The sequence below is a fragment of the Eschscholzia californica genome, unplaced genomic scaffold (genome assembly GCF_041429995.1).
Source record: "Eschscholzia californica isolate CP2 unplaced genomic scaffold, dmEscCali1.0.p SCAF_2, whole genome shotgun sequence".
NCBI classification, from domain to species: domain Eukaryota; kingdom Viridiplantae; phylum Streptophyta; class Magnoliopsida; order Ranunculales; family Papaveraceae; genus Eschscholzia; species Eschscholzia californica.
Window position 1 is genome coordinate 61,424,484 of NW_028238309.1, and position 16,798 is coordinate 61,441,281.

General features: G+C 36.1%; 1 protein-coding gene across 1 annotated transcript; it reads left to right on the top strand.

The window, feature by feature from the left end:
• The first annotated feature begins 4,707 nt into the window (after window positions 1-4,707).
• Window positions 4,708-16,798, top strand: LOC147559928 (DNA topoisomerase, type IA, core). The gene is made up of 15 exons (XM_086661890.1): window positions 4,708-5,059; window positions 5,176-5,232; window positions 6,313-6,416; window positions 6,938-7,031; window positions 8,142-8,241; window positions 9,960-10,203; window positions 11,011-11,173; window positions 11,256-11,375; window positions 12,045-12,124; window positions 12,871-13,149; window positions 13,757-13,925; window positions 14,441-14,569; window positions 14,803-15,015; window positions 15,499-15,678; window positions 15,833-16,798. Exons 1-15 carry the CDS (start codon window positions 5,036-5,038, stop codon window positions 16,475-16,477), a joined length of 2,601 nt encoding a protein of 866 aa, XP_086518016.1. The 5' UTR covers window positions 4,708-5,035; the 3' UTR covers window positions 16,478-16,798.

A 16,798-nucleotide genomic window follows, 5' to 3' on the forward strand; every position in this document is an offset into this window, starting at 1 on the left:
GAACTATTTCTGACTCAATAACAGCTCCATGTTGCAGATTCATCTTCAATGTTGCAGAGGAGAGAGGATTTTTTATTTTTTTTAAATTTTGAAGGTGGCCGGCCGGAAAATATTCCGGCCGGCCACCTCACCGGAGAAGAAAGGGGTGAGTTGGAGAGAGAGAGAGAGGTGAGTTGGAGAGAGAGAGGTGAATTGGAGAGAGAGAGAGAAGGGTGAGGTGTAGGGTGAGATGAGGTGGAGGGAGAGAGGGGTGAGGTGGAAATAATTTTGTTTTAATGTTTTAAATTTAGAATTAGGAAGGGTAGTAATGACATTTACCTGAAAATAGGGGGTCATATTTGAATTTACGAAAAAAAGGGGGCCATAAAGGAAGCTGGTCACAAAGTAGGGGGCCATATAGGAATTAACTCTTTTTTTTTTGCAAAAGATAATGTTACAAGGTACTTCTAATGCCCTAAGCCCAACAATTGTTGATATTGTCTCCGTTTTTTACACCCAGACTCATGTCCATTGGGTGAACGGTTTTGTTCTTGGTGAAGACTCCAGGAGCTGTCTTCTCTCTGTACCACTTGTGATGACCAAACGTTTCGGCGTCATATACATAGTTAGGGCATTTGTCATAGTTACCAGCTTTGTATCAAGGTCAATATCGTCACTATCATCAATATCGATATTCTTACTACTATCAATAATATATTGATGTTTTCTCCCCTTATGAGACACAGTCCGAGATGGACAAAGAGACAAGTGACTTCGAACAGTTCTTTCCCTAAATTTATTGACATGTTTAGGATGCTGGGACGAATCATGTTATTGACATGTCTAGGATGCTGGGACGTTTTGTATTCTGAATCATGTGTCGCAGGTTTATAGAAGACTGTCTAGGTCTCGTTCAGACCAAGTCTAGAGTATATGCTAAAGCCCAAAACTCTCATCATATGTATAGGGGCCTCCAGCCCAATACTCTCATCACATGTATAGGGGCCTCCGGAGTACCTCCGTCTTCTTCTTTTCTTCTTCGTTTTTTTCTTCTTTTTCTCTGTACTTCCAATCTAAAAATCCATAAGAAATCTAAAAATCGACCAAGTAAAATCCATTAATCTTCAAAAAGATTAAACACAAAAGCTTAACACACAAAAAGATAATCCATTTTCATTTTTCAATCTTCTTCGGCTTCTTTCTCTGTCTATCTTAAAACAAACTTAAACACAATGAATCTAGTGGTTATATAATCACAGGGCCCTTTGTATGAGAGTTTGGGTCATTCATTCGTTTATATACATCCTGTTACGAATCAATTTGTTTCATCCGAAGTTTATTCACAAGAAACAAGTACAATTTTTAGGTCAATCTCAGGTGTTCCTGTAAGTGCTTATACTTTAACTCCTCTCTCAAATTATTTCGTTGATCTTTATTCTTGTAATAGTTTTGATTGAGCTTCAGCTTTTGGAAGCTCTACATCTTCCACTCAAATTTTGGGGTTTTTCTTGGGGAAGAAAAGAATAACAAGAGAAGCCTATTGGACAATCCAGTTCGAGGCCCAAAACATGGACTCGGACTGATCCAATCCGATACAGATCGGACTGGACAGTCTGTCTCCATTCGGGCTGGCCCAGTGCGAAGTCGTGCTTTGGGTCTCGGACAGGTCAGTCCGAGTGGGAGGCACCTGTAGTGGTCGGGGTTTGACTACAGTCAAATCCTTTTGAGATGTCCCTATAGCAATTTTGGGAGGCGCTTTTAGAGGCCCCTTACTCTAGTCACATGTTACAATTCAGGAACAAATGTATTGTAGCCCAATTTGCGTTAGAAGTAACTTCCCACTAATAATAACTTTTTTTTGCTTGAGATAACAGTTTTACCTTGGCAAAATAATTGTTTTTTGGGTCAGTTTGTACGGTACAAGTACCTAGGTATCTTTCATGATGTGTACTCCTTTCTACCTGTATAATTGTGGTCATTATCTTTTTTTTTTTTTTGTTGAACTATGTGGTCATTATCTTAGCATGCTTATCATGAATGTTGCAACTAAAAAAAGATAGGGTTTCTGAAAATGAATAAGCTGTGCAGAGGCCATGCCAAATTGATGTAAACTATGCCTATTTTCACAAAAAATTGGGCAGTCATTCACAAATCACAAGTGAGAAATAACAAGAGCATGAGAATCTTTTCACAAACCGTGAGAAATCAAATCACAATTTTTTTTAGAAAAAACAGAATTTCTAAAATATTTATAAAGACTTAGGATCATTTTAGGGGGCCTGAAAGCCACGACTTCATGGGCCAACTTTACAAGTCTTATCCCATTAGTCGATAAATATCCCAAACCACATGTTCATCTGTTGAACTCAAGTAAGGCTACATGTGTATCCTTTGCGTATATCGACAAACTTATAGTTTCAAACGCAATTTTCATCAACGAAGAGACAACATGATCGCCAACATATGGTTTTGTCGACTAGTGTATCCGACGACAACGGAGGACTTTTGTGTCCTCTAAATCTTCTGGGTTCCGTATAAGTTAAACCAGAAATAAACTCAAGGAGATTTGGAGACGGACCTTTGTTTTCTTCAGTAGGAAAGGATCCGAATGCGGAAAATTTGATCACAACAGGTTCTGTGTAACATTAGAATTTATTTAGATTCTCGACTATTCCATTTACATTGCATTCTTTCAAAGAAAGGATGGAGACAAATGGATTAAAAGTGTTGCAATCAAAACCCACGTCTTCGATGGTCTTTCTAAAATCTTGTGTCTTCTGTTCTAGATTTTCGAAATAGAAAACAATTTCGTAATAAATTGTCTTTTTTTCTGACATTTTTTTTTCTCAAGAAATCCTAAAAAGAAATGACAATTCATTACGAAATTGTTTTCTATTTCGAAGATCTAGAACAGAAGACACAAGATTTTAGAAAGATCATCGAAGACGTGGGTTCTGATTGCAACACTTTTAATTCATTTGTCTCGATCATTTCTTTGAAAGAATGCAATGTAAATGGAATAGCCGAGAATCTAAATAAATTCTCATGTTACACAGAACCTGATCAAATTTTCCGCATTCGGATCCTTTCCTACTGAAGAAAACAAAGGTCCGTCTCTAAATATCCTTGAGTTTATTTCTGATTTAACTGATATGGTTATTGAGAAACCAGAAGATTTAGAGGACACAAAAGTCCTCCATTGTCGGATACACTCGTCGACAAAACCATATGTTGGCGACCATGTTGTATTTTCGTTGATGAAAATTGAGGTTGAAACTTGAAACTATAAGTTTGTCGATATACGCAAAGGATACACATGTAGCGTTACTTGAGTTCAACGGAGATGAACATGTGATTTGGGAAACTATCGACTAATGGGATAAGACTTGTAAAGTTAGTCCATCTTTATGTTTTTCGACCGATATAATGATACATATCTTTGGCGAATAGTAACCCACCTATTTCAGTTTACATGACATTTGTAAATGTGTAATGACCCAACTAGTTTTTCTCTATTTACTTGTCTGCCGCATATAACCGTGATATTATACAACATGGATATTTTTACGGGAGGAATGCAAGTGGTTGTCTTCATATCGTTAAGCACATGAAACATGGCTATTTTAAAAAACAAAGTAGCTATGTGGATGACTTCATTGGCAGGATTCAAGCTTCGGTATACAACTGGTCTAGGGGAGATAAGTGGGTCAAGTAGAATCTTCAAAAGGCGATTACAAAGTCCTCTAAGAGCATCTCCAATGCAAAACTAAAAAAAATCTCTATTAGTCCTATTTGTCGAGTTCCAATTGAGATTCTCACTCCTAGGTGGCGAAATAGAGATCCTCAATTCTTGTATGTCTCCAATGCAAAACTCTAAACTTTTTTATTTTACTTATATGACATGGTTATTTTTGTAAAAAAATAATTTAGTTATTTTGGAAATATACGAAGATTTGATTTCTACTGGTTGAAAGTTCAATATTGATGAGTTGGACAATTAGAGATATCTCAGAGGACACTCTATTTCTAGAGTGTCCTCTTGAGATATCTCTATTCCACCCTTGACACATCATCTTTGAGTTCTTAGTTGAGTTTTGCATTGGAGATGGTTTGTTAAGAAAAACTCTGAAAATCCTACGTGGCACTCCAAATTTCTAAGATTGAGTTTTGCATTGGAGATGCTCTAAAGAAATGCCACAAGTAGTAGAGAAAAGTTAGGAACCCAATCCAAGGAAGGGAGGATTCAGTAAAAAAGAAAGAAAAGATGGAGGTAATCATATATAACTTACTAATAGTATCTCAATTAGTACTATTGAGTTACTTTATTTTGAGAATTTGAGTTCATGTTTTTTCTTCTTTGAAATAGTTTAAAAGATTGGAAACCCACCCATGTAGTTGGTAGATGAGGAAGAAGATGAGCGGGAAGATTTCTTGTTAGATAAAGAAGATGATCGAGTTGTAAGAAGCAACGGTGGTGATGATGGAACTAGTGATGACGAATATGAAAACATCCTTGGATAATGATCTCATTAGGAGTTGGTACATTACATTGAATTTAGACGAGAAAAACTCTTTGGTTTTTTGGTTGATGAGATGTTGGACAACATGGATTTATTTTTGTTTTCTAGTTTACCTAAATGTTATGAATTATGACGTTGTAAATTTTTTCTAAAATGTTCAGACTTTCCAAAATATTTATAAAAGCGACCGGTCCGTCTATGTTGAACCGCTTTAGCCATATTCATTTTTAGATATATGCACTTTCTGTTCATGTATTGTCTTTCTCAATTTTAAAAGAGTGAACTTATCATCGAACTAAAACTACATTCTTTTGATAGGATGGTACAGACTCTGGACTGCTAGTATTAAAAAGTCTCACTAGGAAAAAATGTTTATCCTATTCAGAGGAGCACCACACTCCGTCTCACCACGGGGATTGTTGCCACAACAATTGTCAGTTATTTGCCTCCCGAGCACAAAGCCGACTGACTAGACTAGGAGCTCCTATTACCTGAAAGAAGAAAAACGCACCTAAACCTCTCCTCTCTTCGCTCAAATGGCTCCTCCCAAAGTTCTCATGGTCATCTCTCTCTCTCTCTCTCTCTCTCTCTCTCTCTCTCTCTCTCTCTCTCTAGTTAGAGTTAATCTCTTATTTGTGCATTATCAAGGTTCTCATCCCTAGTTGGTATTTTACAGGTTGCTGAGAAACCAAGTATCGCTCTTTCAATAGCCTCCGCACTTTCGAATGGTCGAGTAAGTCATGTATTTCCATTCTAATTCTGTTTGGAAAACCCTAACTTCTGATTTCATTATCAAGCTATTAGATAAGAGATATTAGCTGAACTATTAGATTTTTTTTTTTTTTTTGTATCTTTTTAGTCACCTTTGATGACATTTCATGATCATTTTGCTTAGATAAAACTCAAAAACTGTCGTGGTTGACAATTTTGACTTCGGATTGAGTAGAGGGTTCAAGTTTGTAGAGGTTTGCCTTATGGCTTTCATTGTTAGGGTTTAGTTAGGTTGTTCTATTTTAGACTTACCTTGTGGTACTTGTTAGCCATCTGGACTCTTGTACAGTTGTAGTGTTACAGAATACAATTGTGATTGTTTGAGTATGTGATCGATAACTTTACGATTGAATGATAAGAAAGTCTCTGGCTTAACAAAATGGTTGGTACTACTCAGCACTATAAAGTTGGATCATTCGTAAAAGATCAGATGCAATAGGATTGGTGGTTTTTCTATATCTTAGAGGGATGGGATATTATGCTCTAGCTTCTAGTCACCATAAAATTATAAATGAAATCAATCTTGGGCACTAGCGTTATAACTGAACTTATGATCTATTGATCCCTTGAACGTATTTTCATGCTATCAAGAGGAAAAGGTGGGGCAGGTTAGAGGAGTCTGAATACGAGGCGAAAGAGGGGCGTGTCGGATTGAAGACCCTTAAAAGAATATACCAAAATGTTTTATATCCCTTATTACGAAATATTATAGAACATGGTTAGTTATTTAGTATCTTAGTTATATACATTATACAGAACAAAGTCAATTACATTAGAAATAAGCAATGTACAATATATACTTATCTAGATTACCAAAGCAAAAACTTCATCCTGCTTAAACAAAGAGGCACCAAAGCATAGAGGCAGGGCCTCCATATAAGAAGTAGAACATTTTAGAGCCGTGACAGAGCTTGGAGATCGTAACTATTGAGTATGCAGTGTGCCTTAACCTTGTCGGTCTCTATGAATTTTTTTTTTATCCTACACATTTATTTTAATGGTTCACGATTGGGCTGTAATGTGTATTCTTTGAATGTTACAGATGTCTACTCGAAAAGGTAGTACTGATGTTCACGAGTTTGAGGGAATATTTCTCGGTTTTCAAGCACATTATAAAGTGACTTCTGTAATCGGACACGTATTCAGGTCATTCTCTTTAATTGCTCTGAAAACGTGGCACAATATCTTCCATATGTTGGTTCAATCATGTTACTCGATGGAGTTATTTGTAGTTGTTCCTCGCCCTGTTCATTGTTCCACCTGTATTAGAGTATTAGGTTCTCCTTTTCTCTTTCTCTTATTGAAGATTTTGTTGGCTTAGGTTTCAATAACATTTTGATGGGCTCTATTGCCTAACTTACAGCTTTTTGGTATTACAGGGACTTCTTTAAAACTAGAAATAATTTTCTATTATTTTTGTTAATTTATTTATTTAATGTTGTGTCGTATTAAATCTGCTCCAGACTTCGGTGTGTAGAAATGAATTGTATCCGTTCTTTTAAGCTCGACGAGCAATATAGTAAGGAGACGCTGTAATTAATTTTCAAATGGGTCATAAACATAATTTGTTCAGATGTTGAAAGTCAAATACTGTTTATTGTGAATATGCAACTTTATTGGGAAAGTGGGGTTTCCAAATGTGGTTTTCATCTCTGTTTAAATTGCAGTGTTGATTTTCCGCCGAAATATCAAGACTGGACCGTTACGGATCCTTTAGATCTCTTCAGCGCTCCAATTCTGAAGTCTGAATCGAACCCAAAGGCAAGTTTGTTAACTTACGTTGCGTTTGTTTACATTTATTATTTAGTTTATAGAGTTGTTAACTTTACGTTGCGTTTGCCTCCATTTGACATCTCCATAAGTGTTCGAACAAGTGCATTAGTTAAGTGAAACTGAAAATTTCACTTAAGTTGTATATACTGTTGGTTTTAGTACTTCTCTTTTACACGTGTTGTAATCTCTCAAATAGACACATTTAGTGTGTTTAGATTCCGGATACACCAGCTTAACCACGTGTTAATTGTATTTTAAAAATAGCGAGGGTTGGATAACTAACTTCTGTGATTTAAGTGGCACAGTAATTCCCAGCTTTTATCTTTTTTGTTTGTTTCAACTCTTGATGCTGAAAAACAGATAACTTTAGATGGTGCCTCAATGATGCCAATGTTTAAATCAATCATACGCCATCAGTATGCAAATGATATGTCACATATGTGTATGCACATTCTGTATGATGTGCCCGACTGCATTACATGCTCAAGCTCGTAAAGCGCATGCGATGGACCATCGTGATACAATTGACATGCATATGATGAGATCGACTTGGTTTACATGCTCAAGCGCGTAATGCATTTAAAAGAACTCCCCCTCCGTATGCACGGGTTATATCCTGTCTTTCGTGCTTGACTGTAGACTCCCCCGTCTCGCTTTTCACTCGAGAACAAACTTTTAGTTGGTATGACAGTATGAGCGAAGATGTGAGATTTCATATTTACATTTTGGATATACATGTGTCAACTGTCAAATCATGTTAGGACCATAAAATACTACTGTAGATAACTGTTTCGGTAATTTGACAATAGTTGATAAAAAAGATTCAATCTGATCACTTATAAAACATAATAAATATTTTTAGTCCATGTTGGACATTTCCCCCCTCACTGTTAACATATGCCTCGTACTCAATCGGATGCCAATGAACTTATTTCTGTTTATGTTAGATATATATTTCTATTTTTGAGATTTTATCAAATTTCAGTTAATTTGCTCATGTGTAACTTTATATATCCTTTAGTACCATTTTGTCTTTTATTGATTCAATAGTTAAATATAATGTTACATTTATGTCCTGACATTTCTCTTGATTAAAAGGCTCATATATGTAGGCATTTAAGCCAAGAAGCTCGTGGTTGTGGGCATTTGGTACTATGGTTGGATTGTGATCGTGAAGGAGAGAATATATGCTTTGAAGGTAACAATTTATATTATTGGCAAGCTTAAGTGGGAGCATAGCTGTCCACATTTAGTAACAGTAGAAGTGACAGGGTCTACAACCACTTACAGACAGTGATATTCACCCATAGATCATATTTATGCGATACATGAATAATTTTCAGTGGCATAGCCACATAGAGGCATGGAGATCGACATGGAGTAAATTATATTAGTTTCCTCTTTCTTATGCACTATATTCTTTAGTTCTTTACTGCAGAAAGAAAAGATTTTGTATTTTTGAAGTTGATGCAATAGCCAAAACATGTAAATCTTCATAATGTAATCCAGACTTAGTAATAGTATTATGGATGAAAACATACTTCTCCCAAGCACTTTGTATTTGATGTAGTGCTGAATAGCTGATAGTGAGTACGGAGTATGGATATAGTGCACGAGTTATTTCTTTGTCTTTACATACCAAATTTATTTGTGGATCATCCTCATGATTTATATACAGAAAACTTTAACCTATGGGGACATTTTATGGTCTTTACGTTCATGTGAAAATATACAGAAGATATATGTAAATCTCTCACCTTACAGCTAGTACCTTGGAGACCTGTGGGGATATCGTATCCAACACTGGTGCAAAATGTCGGGTCTGAGTTGTGCAACAACCTAAACAATATCCTAATACAGAAACCGACTGCATGCATATATTTAATGTTTTTTACTTTTTACTTTCTGATTATTTAGTAAGTCGTTATTGAGTTAGACAATTGACATTATTATAAAATGATATTCGATCGACCTAATATGACTTTGTGCAAGTACACAAGATATACATACAAAATCTCACATTAGACCTGCTGAAGTGAGTGGGTATCAAACACTAGACGAGTATCCATATCTGAATGGAAGGAAATATGCATTAGGAGTACCCATGTCATGTTACCCACTGAAATGGGTGTGATAATTTGAGTAATTAAGAAGCATCAGTTTAACGTGGATATATTTTAAGATCCAAAATTACTCTTGTGTTTCCTATGTATACCATCTTGTGACGTGGAGCGGACCCATGGATTAACTATTTTAAATGAATGATCCTATGCTGTAGTAGATTCATGCAGAAAACAAGTCCTCTAGAATTTTGAACTCCATAAATACTTGAGTTATAAATTCAAGCTTTTAAGTGGGTGGGGAGAAAATCATCTTTTAGCACTAAAAAACATTCAAATGATACATTATTTAGATTGAGGATGATCGACTTGGTAAAAGTTGACAACCATTTTATCAGATCATAGTTTCTTGCCTATAAGAAAATGAAAGGTATTATATGCGACTTCAGTTGACGCCTTGATCAGAAAACAAGTATTCATTCTGCATTTTAAAGTTGTCTAATTTAGTTTGTTAATTAGAATATTTTGAAATTTGTAACATACCTATACAAGTTGTAAAAGAAGGAAAAAAAATTTCCTGTCCTGTTAGAGATAGAACAAACAAAAATTGCTTTCGTGAATTAATTCCAGAATAACTAAGATCGGCTATGATAGTTCTGGTTTACTTTTTCCTTGAAAGTCCACTTTATTAGTAAGTGTGATTTCCCAATAAAGTTTGTAAGTTCATTTGCAACCATGGGGATGGATATGGAAGCAAATGTATCTGATTGCAAATAAACTCAGTTGACTACTTGCATTTGATACTGAAGTGTGAAAGTAACATTTCACTGATATTGATATTTTCTGAACTTATCAGTTATAGAGTGTACGGGATTTAAAGTAAAAGAGGCTGGGAGAAGAATTTATCGTGCTCGGTTTTCGTCGGTTACTGAGAAGGACATACTGAAGGCGTTAGAAAACCTAGTTGACCCAAACAGAGATGAATCTCTGGCTGTAGATGCACGCCAAGAGATAGATCTGAAAGTCGGAGTGGCATTTACACGGTTCCAGACTAGTTATTTTCAAGGAAAATATGGGAATCTTGACTCGAGAGTCATTTCGTATGCTCCTCTTTATCCTTTTTATTCCTGATGTTTTTCATTATTACACATATATTCTGTGAGCAAGCTATATATTAGAATTTTCAATTATAGTTCAGATAGGTATTTGTTGATGTCGGTCTTGTGGTTCCTTTTCTATTAAGTTCTGTAAGTATACAATTGCATCTTTTTAATGCTTAGTTATGGTTAAAAGTCTTGTTACATACCACTATTTTATATTTCTATCGTTTCCTTATATTTGTAAATTTCTACACTGACCGAAATATTTTCCCGAAACATTTCCATTTTTAGGTTGACCAAAATTTCCACTGAAACCGATATTTTGATATCTTGAACTTAAGTAACGTAACTTTGAAGTCAAACAACAAAAAATATGAACTTTAAAATAAAGTCAAACTTTAACGTAATTGAAGTCGGGAGTTTTATCGTTACCAAACTAACTTTTTTACTTTTCTACTTAAATAAGTCAATAAGTTACTTATTTTTGTGTTGCCAAACGACACCTAACCGGCGTTCGAGCCACAGGGGTTTAAATTATTCTGTTTTTGTTATGGTTTAAGATAATTAGTAGAAGAACTATTGTCATGGCGAAATTGACAAAGTTACTAGTTTTTTCTGTTTAAATTTGTGTGAATCAATATAGGGATATCTCTCCCGAGTTTACATCAATTTGTCTATATAATTTTTCATTTGGTTGTTCACTGGCATGTTTTGCATGCGATATACTTACATACAACAGCGCTAGTAGTCATTATAGTTTTATCACAACTAAAAGAAATTAATTGTCATACTTGTTATTCATTTTAGCTATGGGCCCTGTCAAACTCCTACTCTTGGATTCTGTGTGCAACGTCACTTGCAAATTACTGCTTTTAAGCCAGAGAAGTTCTGGGCTTTGCACCCTTACCTCTTAAAAGGTGGCTACGAACTTCAACTTGAATGGGATCGTAACAAGTTGTTTGACTATGATGTTAGTCCTCTTTAACTGTTCCTCTTTCCACTGGAAGCTTCTTTCTCCTGAATTCTGCTGAAGTTATCATTGTTCAATGCAGATTGCCGTGATGTTTCAAAAGTTGGTAGTGGATGATGGAACTCTAGAAGTTACTCACGTATCCTCAAAGGAAGAGTCCAAAAGTCGCCCTTCTGGCCTCAACACAGTGAATATGCTCAAGGTCATATAGTTGGCAACCTCCTTCTACGGACTAGATTTTGCGAACCATCATTTTTGTAACTTAAATGCACATTATGAAGATTTGACAAATTTCACTTCATATAGGTCACTGCCATCGGCGCAATTTTATTCATTTAGTATTGAAGAGTATGAGAGTTTCCTAAGAAAGATAGAGCTTATATTATAAGAGTATGATTATATCTTATTCTCTTTCTTATGTTATTTTCAACTAAAAATGAGGAATGTGTAATGAAAGCTCATGCAAAAATTTAAGCTATGCGTCATACGTGAAATTACAAGTTCAGATACCAACGTCTCTCAATTACAATTGACTTGGATGCCACTGCCCTCAGTCCTTCATGTATTATTTGACCCGCTTCGTACCTTTGGACAACCTGGCAGAAAGATTTGAATCTACATTCTGGTTCTCATATATGCACCTCCCACTTTATCTGTTTTCAGGTTTTAACTTGCTTGATTTAATTTTTATCTATGCCATTATTAATCTTAGACTTGTTTCGTTACTAGTTCTTATGTTATTTATTCAATTCTTGTGACCTATTGTCATATTACTGACATAATTGACTTATTATTTGTTATAGCCTCATTTCCATTTAAAAAAATATGACTAAGAAGCAACTTAACTTTTACGAGGCCTTATTTTGTCCAGGTTGCTTCTAGTGCACTTGGCTTTGGACCTCAAATGGCGATGCAACTAGCAGAACGCTTGTATACTCAGGGTTACATTAGGTATTCTTTGCTTGCTCTTAGTGTCTTTCTCATTTTTGTATGTTTAGCGTTACTGCGTTAGATGGGTATGAATTGGTGCCTCTGCTCTACACTTCAATTTTCTTAGAGATTTTCTAACTAGCAATTATGGACATGCGCTGGGTAGTAAGTTTGCTCCTGAAAATCTGAAACATTCTCCCGGAGTTCGTGACTACAAGGACCTTATTAGCAAAAGTTTGCTAATTTGCTAAACTTTTATGTCCTACACTTAACGTATATGCTGACTTATAGAGTTTTACTTCCAGTCGAGGAAAACGTGTTATTTTAGGTCTTAAAGGTTTGGCTTTGCTTTTGGTTTTATTAATCTATTGATTGTGTTCTTCCCCGTCTAGCATTGCCTACCCAAATGAAATTCTTTCACCATGGGGTGTGCTGAGAATTATGTGAGATCCAAAATTCATGATTTCCGCGTTAAATACAAAAATATTCTGTACTAGAACTTTTAATAGTTTAAATTAGTTTCACAAGACTTTGAATTGCATTTATTGTTATTTATTAAACTTCGGGCGAGACTTGGAGTAAGCCTGAATTTCTGGTGTAATGCTTCCCTGAACTTACAAATTTGAATGGATCAAATTTGTATGGAAATGCTGAAGCAAAAGAGATGTATGAAAACAAAAATAATGGAGTTCAATTTATCCATGTCTATTTTCTCTTTCTTCTCTCTGTCTAATCTAATAATCTTATTACTTTGATTGTTTATGAAGTTATCCACGTACAGAGAGCACTGCCTACCCTGCCTCATTTGACTTTAAAGGCACACTTGGAGCACAAATTCATAACGCAATGTGGGGAGATTATGTAAGGGCACTTTTAGCTGGTGATTTTCACAAGCCTCGTTCAGGAACTGATGTAGGTGATCATCCTCCCATTACTCCAATGCGTGCAGCAACTGAGGATATGTTAGGCAATGATGCTTGGAGACTATACCAGTTTATCTGTCAACATTTTATCGGAACAGTGAGTCCAGATTGTAAATATGTAAGGTAATTACCCTAAATACCCTATCCTATCTTCTGTTGCATAGTACTAATCTAGTTCATTATTGCTCATCAGCTCATGTTTGTTACTGTGATACTAATCTTTTGAATATGCAAGTTAGTCGAATGCTGCTAACTGATATTGCCATTTGTCACGCTTCATTAGTTTATTACGAAGTAGGAACAGACAAGTTTGTGTTTTTTTTAAGTTTCAGAAAAGAGTTTGTGTTCTTTTCAAATGGATCTGTCACAACTTTTTATCAATCGGTTATGCTTTGCAATTTCTTTGGGTTCTAGCTATTCGAGGGAATAAATAATTACCACTAACGACAAATCCGCGAAGTTTCAATTGTGTTCCTTGAGTTTGAAGGCGGTAGTCCATTTAATTCCGGTAAATGTTGGTTGTGGTTCTCCAGATAATCGAATTTGTTTGTGCTCCACTAGTTAATTCATGAAAGTGCTTCTTATTGAATTCATGCAAAAGAAAGAGAAGCAGGACACATGAAAGGAACACATTCATCTCAGTCTTCTCTCATAAGATGCTCGTAATTTGAGATTATGCTAAAATGGGGAGGTTTCCTTTGCTATAATACTTTCTCCTTGGTTATAACAGGACAAAAGTTGAACTATCTTCTGGTGGGGAATTATTCCACTGTATTGGTCAACACGTTACAGCGAAAGGATTTTCGTCCATTATGCCTTGGATGGCTGTAAGCGAAAAGAATATCCCTCAATTCGCAAAGGGAGAAAGAGTAAATATTCTTAAGGTTGAACTATATGAGGTACTACTTCTAATTCCCAGAAACTACTTTCTCTCGTATCACGCTTGTTGTTTTCATTATCTCCATGCATTACGGAAAAAGAAAAATATGATTTTTTTTTCACTTTAGAACATGCCAAAATTGTTCATTGGAAGGGAGAAATATTAGTAGAGAGAGCCCAAGGAGGGGGGGGGGGGGGGGGGGGGGGGGGGTCTAATATCAACCTTCAGTATTAGAGATTCAGCTACGATGGCTATCTTTAGGAGATAAAGAAAATAGAGCAACACTCCAACGTTCCCAATGTTGTTCTCTACTCGAGTGGACATAGTTCTTTTTAAGCATGAAAATAGACGAGTTTCTCTAAGTGTTTTTATATAAAGGGTCCAGCACATAAGATACGACCTGCCAAATGTTAGTTTAAGTCTAGCCAATGGATGCTTCATAGACACGTGTTCTTTCACATGGACCAATTCAAGTTAAAGAACCATATCAGCATCTCTAACCTTTATTTTCGGTTATGATTTTGTTAATTTTAGGGGAATACTTCACCTCCAGACTACCTCACTGAGAGTGAGTTGATTTCACTTATGGAAAAGAATGGGATTGGTACAGATGCATCAATTCCTGTACATATTAACAATATATGTGAGCGCAATTTTGTGCAGGTTGGTGATTTTCATCTTTCAAAATTTTAATTTGTCCTTAAACATAACAAGACACTACATGGACAAGGAGTTTACATGTGAGTTCTGAATGTCGAGTTTCGCTTCCTATTTTGAGGTCTCGAAGGAGTTGGTCGTTTATACTCCATTCTTTATTATATTTTAGCAAGTATGACGTAAATGATTTTGTATAATCTGAGACAACACTTATAACTGTATTTGCGTTTGACTTGAAGGTACATGCTGGAAGGAAGCTAGTTCCAACTACCCTTGGAATCACTCTAATAAGAGGATATCAATGTATTGATCCTGACCTCTGTTTGCCAGATATCCGCAGCTTTATCGAGCAGCAGATTACTCTGGTTGCTAAGGGTCAAGTAGACCATTCTCGCGTTGTGCAACATGTATTGCAGCAATTTACACAGAAATTCTCTTTCTTTGTCAAACAGGTAATGGCTTATCAATCGTTATGTGGATTCTCTTATGGTGGGGCCTCATCGGTGTTGGATTAAATTTAGTTACTCATTTGCAAATATCACATATTTTAAACAGGAAAAACTTGACGTTATACGACATTTAATATACTAAACTTGAAAAATATGTAATTTATATCCCAATTGAACTTTTGAAACATATTAGAAAGTTATTAAGAGGCAGTTTCTTATATCAATTTCACTGTCCTGATATTAGCAATACAATAGTGCTTGGTCATATTTATGTGTGGCCAATCTATCTAAGAAGGTAAATGCGCGGAGGAATAATGCTGTAAAACAGAGAAAATATCATGACATTTATGGTGATGTGCATGATCATAATTTTTTTGACATGCATTTGTTTTCTTATTAAGTTTGGATGATCTAATCTGGTCTTTTGCGGCTATCCTATTCTACTAGTGGACATGTGGTGACTTCGTTTCCTGCCCCATTCTGTAGATTGAAAATATGGATGCACTGTTTGAAGCTCAGTTCTCACCACTAGCAGATTCAGGGCGATTACTTAGCAAATGTGGAAAATGTGTTCGTTACATGAAATACATCTCTATTCAACCATCCCGTCTATATTGTGGCACATGTGAAGATGTATACTATCTTCCACAGAAAGGCACAATCAAGGTATATATCGTCATCTGTATATATAAATAATATTTTGCTAATCAGGTTGCCAACAATTCTTCAATAGGTGGTAATTTAGTGGCATATTTGGGTATTGTCATCTAGATTTGAAGTGGTGGATCTTCTAACCTACTAGTTTCTTATGCTTATTTAGCTCTACAAGGAACTGGTGTGCCCACTTGACAACTTTGAGCTCCTAATCTTCTCGTTAGCTGGACCAGAAGCCAAGTCCTTTCCACTTTGCCCTTACTGTTACAATAATCCTCCATTTGAAGGTATCGATACCCTATTTGGTGCTCAGAAGCAAGGAAACTCAGGTAAGTTAGGCAAAGGAGCTGGAATGCCGTGCTTCCTCTGTCCGCATCCGACATGCAAACATTCTTTAATAGCCCAAGGAGTTTGTGCATGCCCCGAGTGTGAAGGCACTCTTGTTCTTGATCCTGTGAGTGCCCCTAAATGGAGACTCTACTGTAATATGTGCAATTGTTTAGTTTTCCTCCCTCATGGAGCTCATCGAATCTCAACTACTCGTGACCGGTGCCAAGAATGTGACTCGACAATTTTAGAAGTGGATTTCAATAAAAAGACGACTCCTTTGAGTGATGGAGCAACTTTGCATGTTGGATGTATTCTATGTGATGAATTGTTGCATTCACTTATTGAAATGAAGCATGGGAAGTCATTTTTCAAGCGTAGTGGGCGAGGAAGAGGAAGGGGTAGAGGCAGAGGCAGAGGCAGAGGTAGAGGTAGAAGTGGTGGGAACAGGGAAGATCCAAAGATGAGCTTTCGCGATTTCTAATACCAACTTTTCCGCTGGTGTTTCTTCGGTTTTGTTACCTACCTACTGTTAAAGCTGGATGATGTTGGTTAACAGCAGAGGAATATTCGAAGGTTAGCTCAATGATGTAATGTTTGTCCGTCGATTTTCGGTGTTTACTTGAATTATGGGACTGTTCAAAATTGATACTTGGGCATGTTTTTGTTAGATTGTCAAAAGTGTAGGCTTGCTTCTCTCCAGGACATAGTAGAGCAATTGAGAGACTGTATTCTCTTACAGTATTTGTTTCTGTAATGATATTTTCCTTCATACCAGTATTTATAAGATTTTCTATTTGCGAAA

Excerpts from the sequence above, each read along its gene's own strand:
- LOC147559928 (XM_086661890.1), top strand. The coding sequence starts at position 5,036 with ATGGCTCCTCCCAAAGTTCTCATG. Across the intron at positions 6,417-6,937 it reads GTAATCGGACACGTATTCAG|TGTTGATTTTCCGCCGAAAT; the intron begins GTCATTCTCTTT and ends TTTAAATTGCAG. Across the intron at positions 13,150-13,756 it reads CCAGATTGTAAATATGTAAG|GACAAAAGTTGAACTATCTT; the intron begins GTAATTACCCTA and ends TGGTTATAACAG.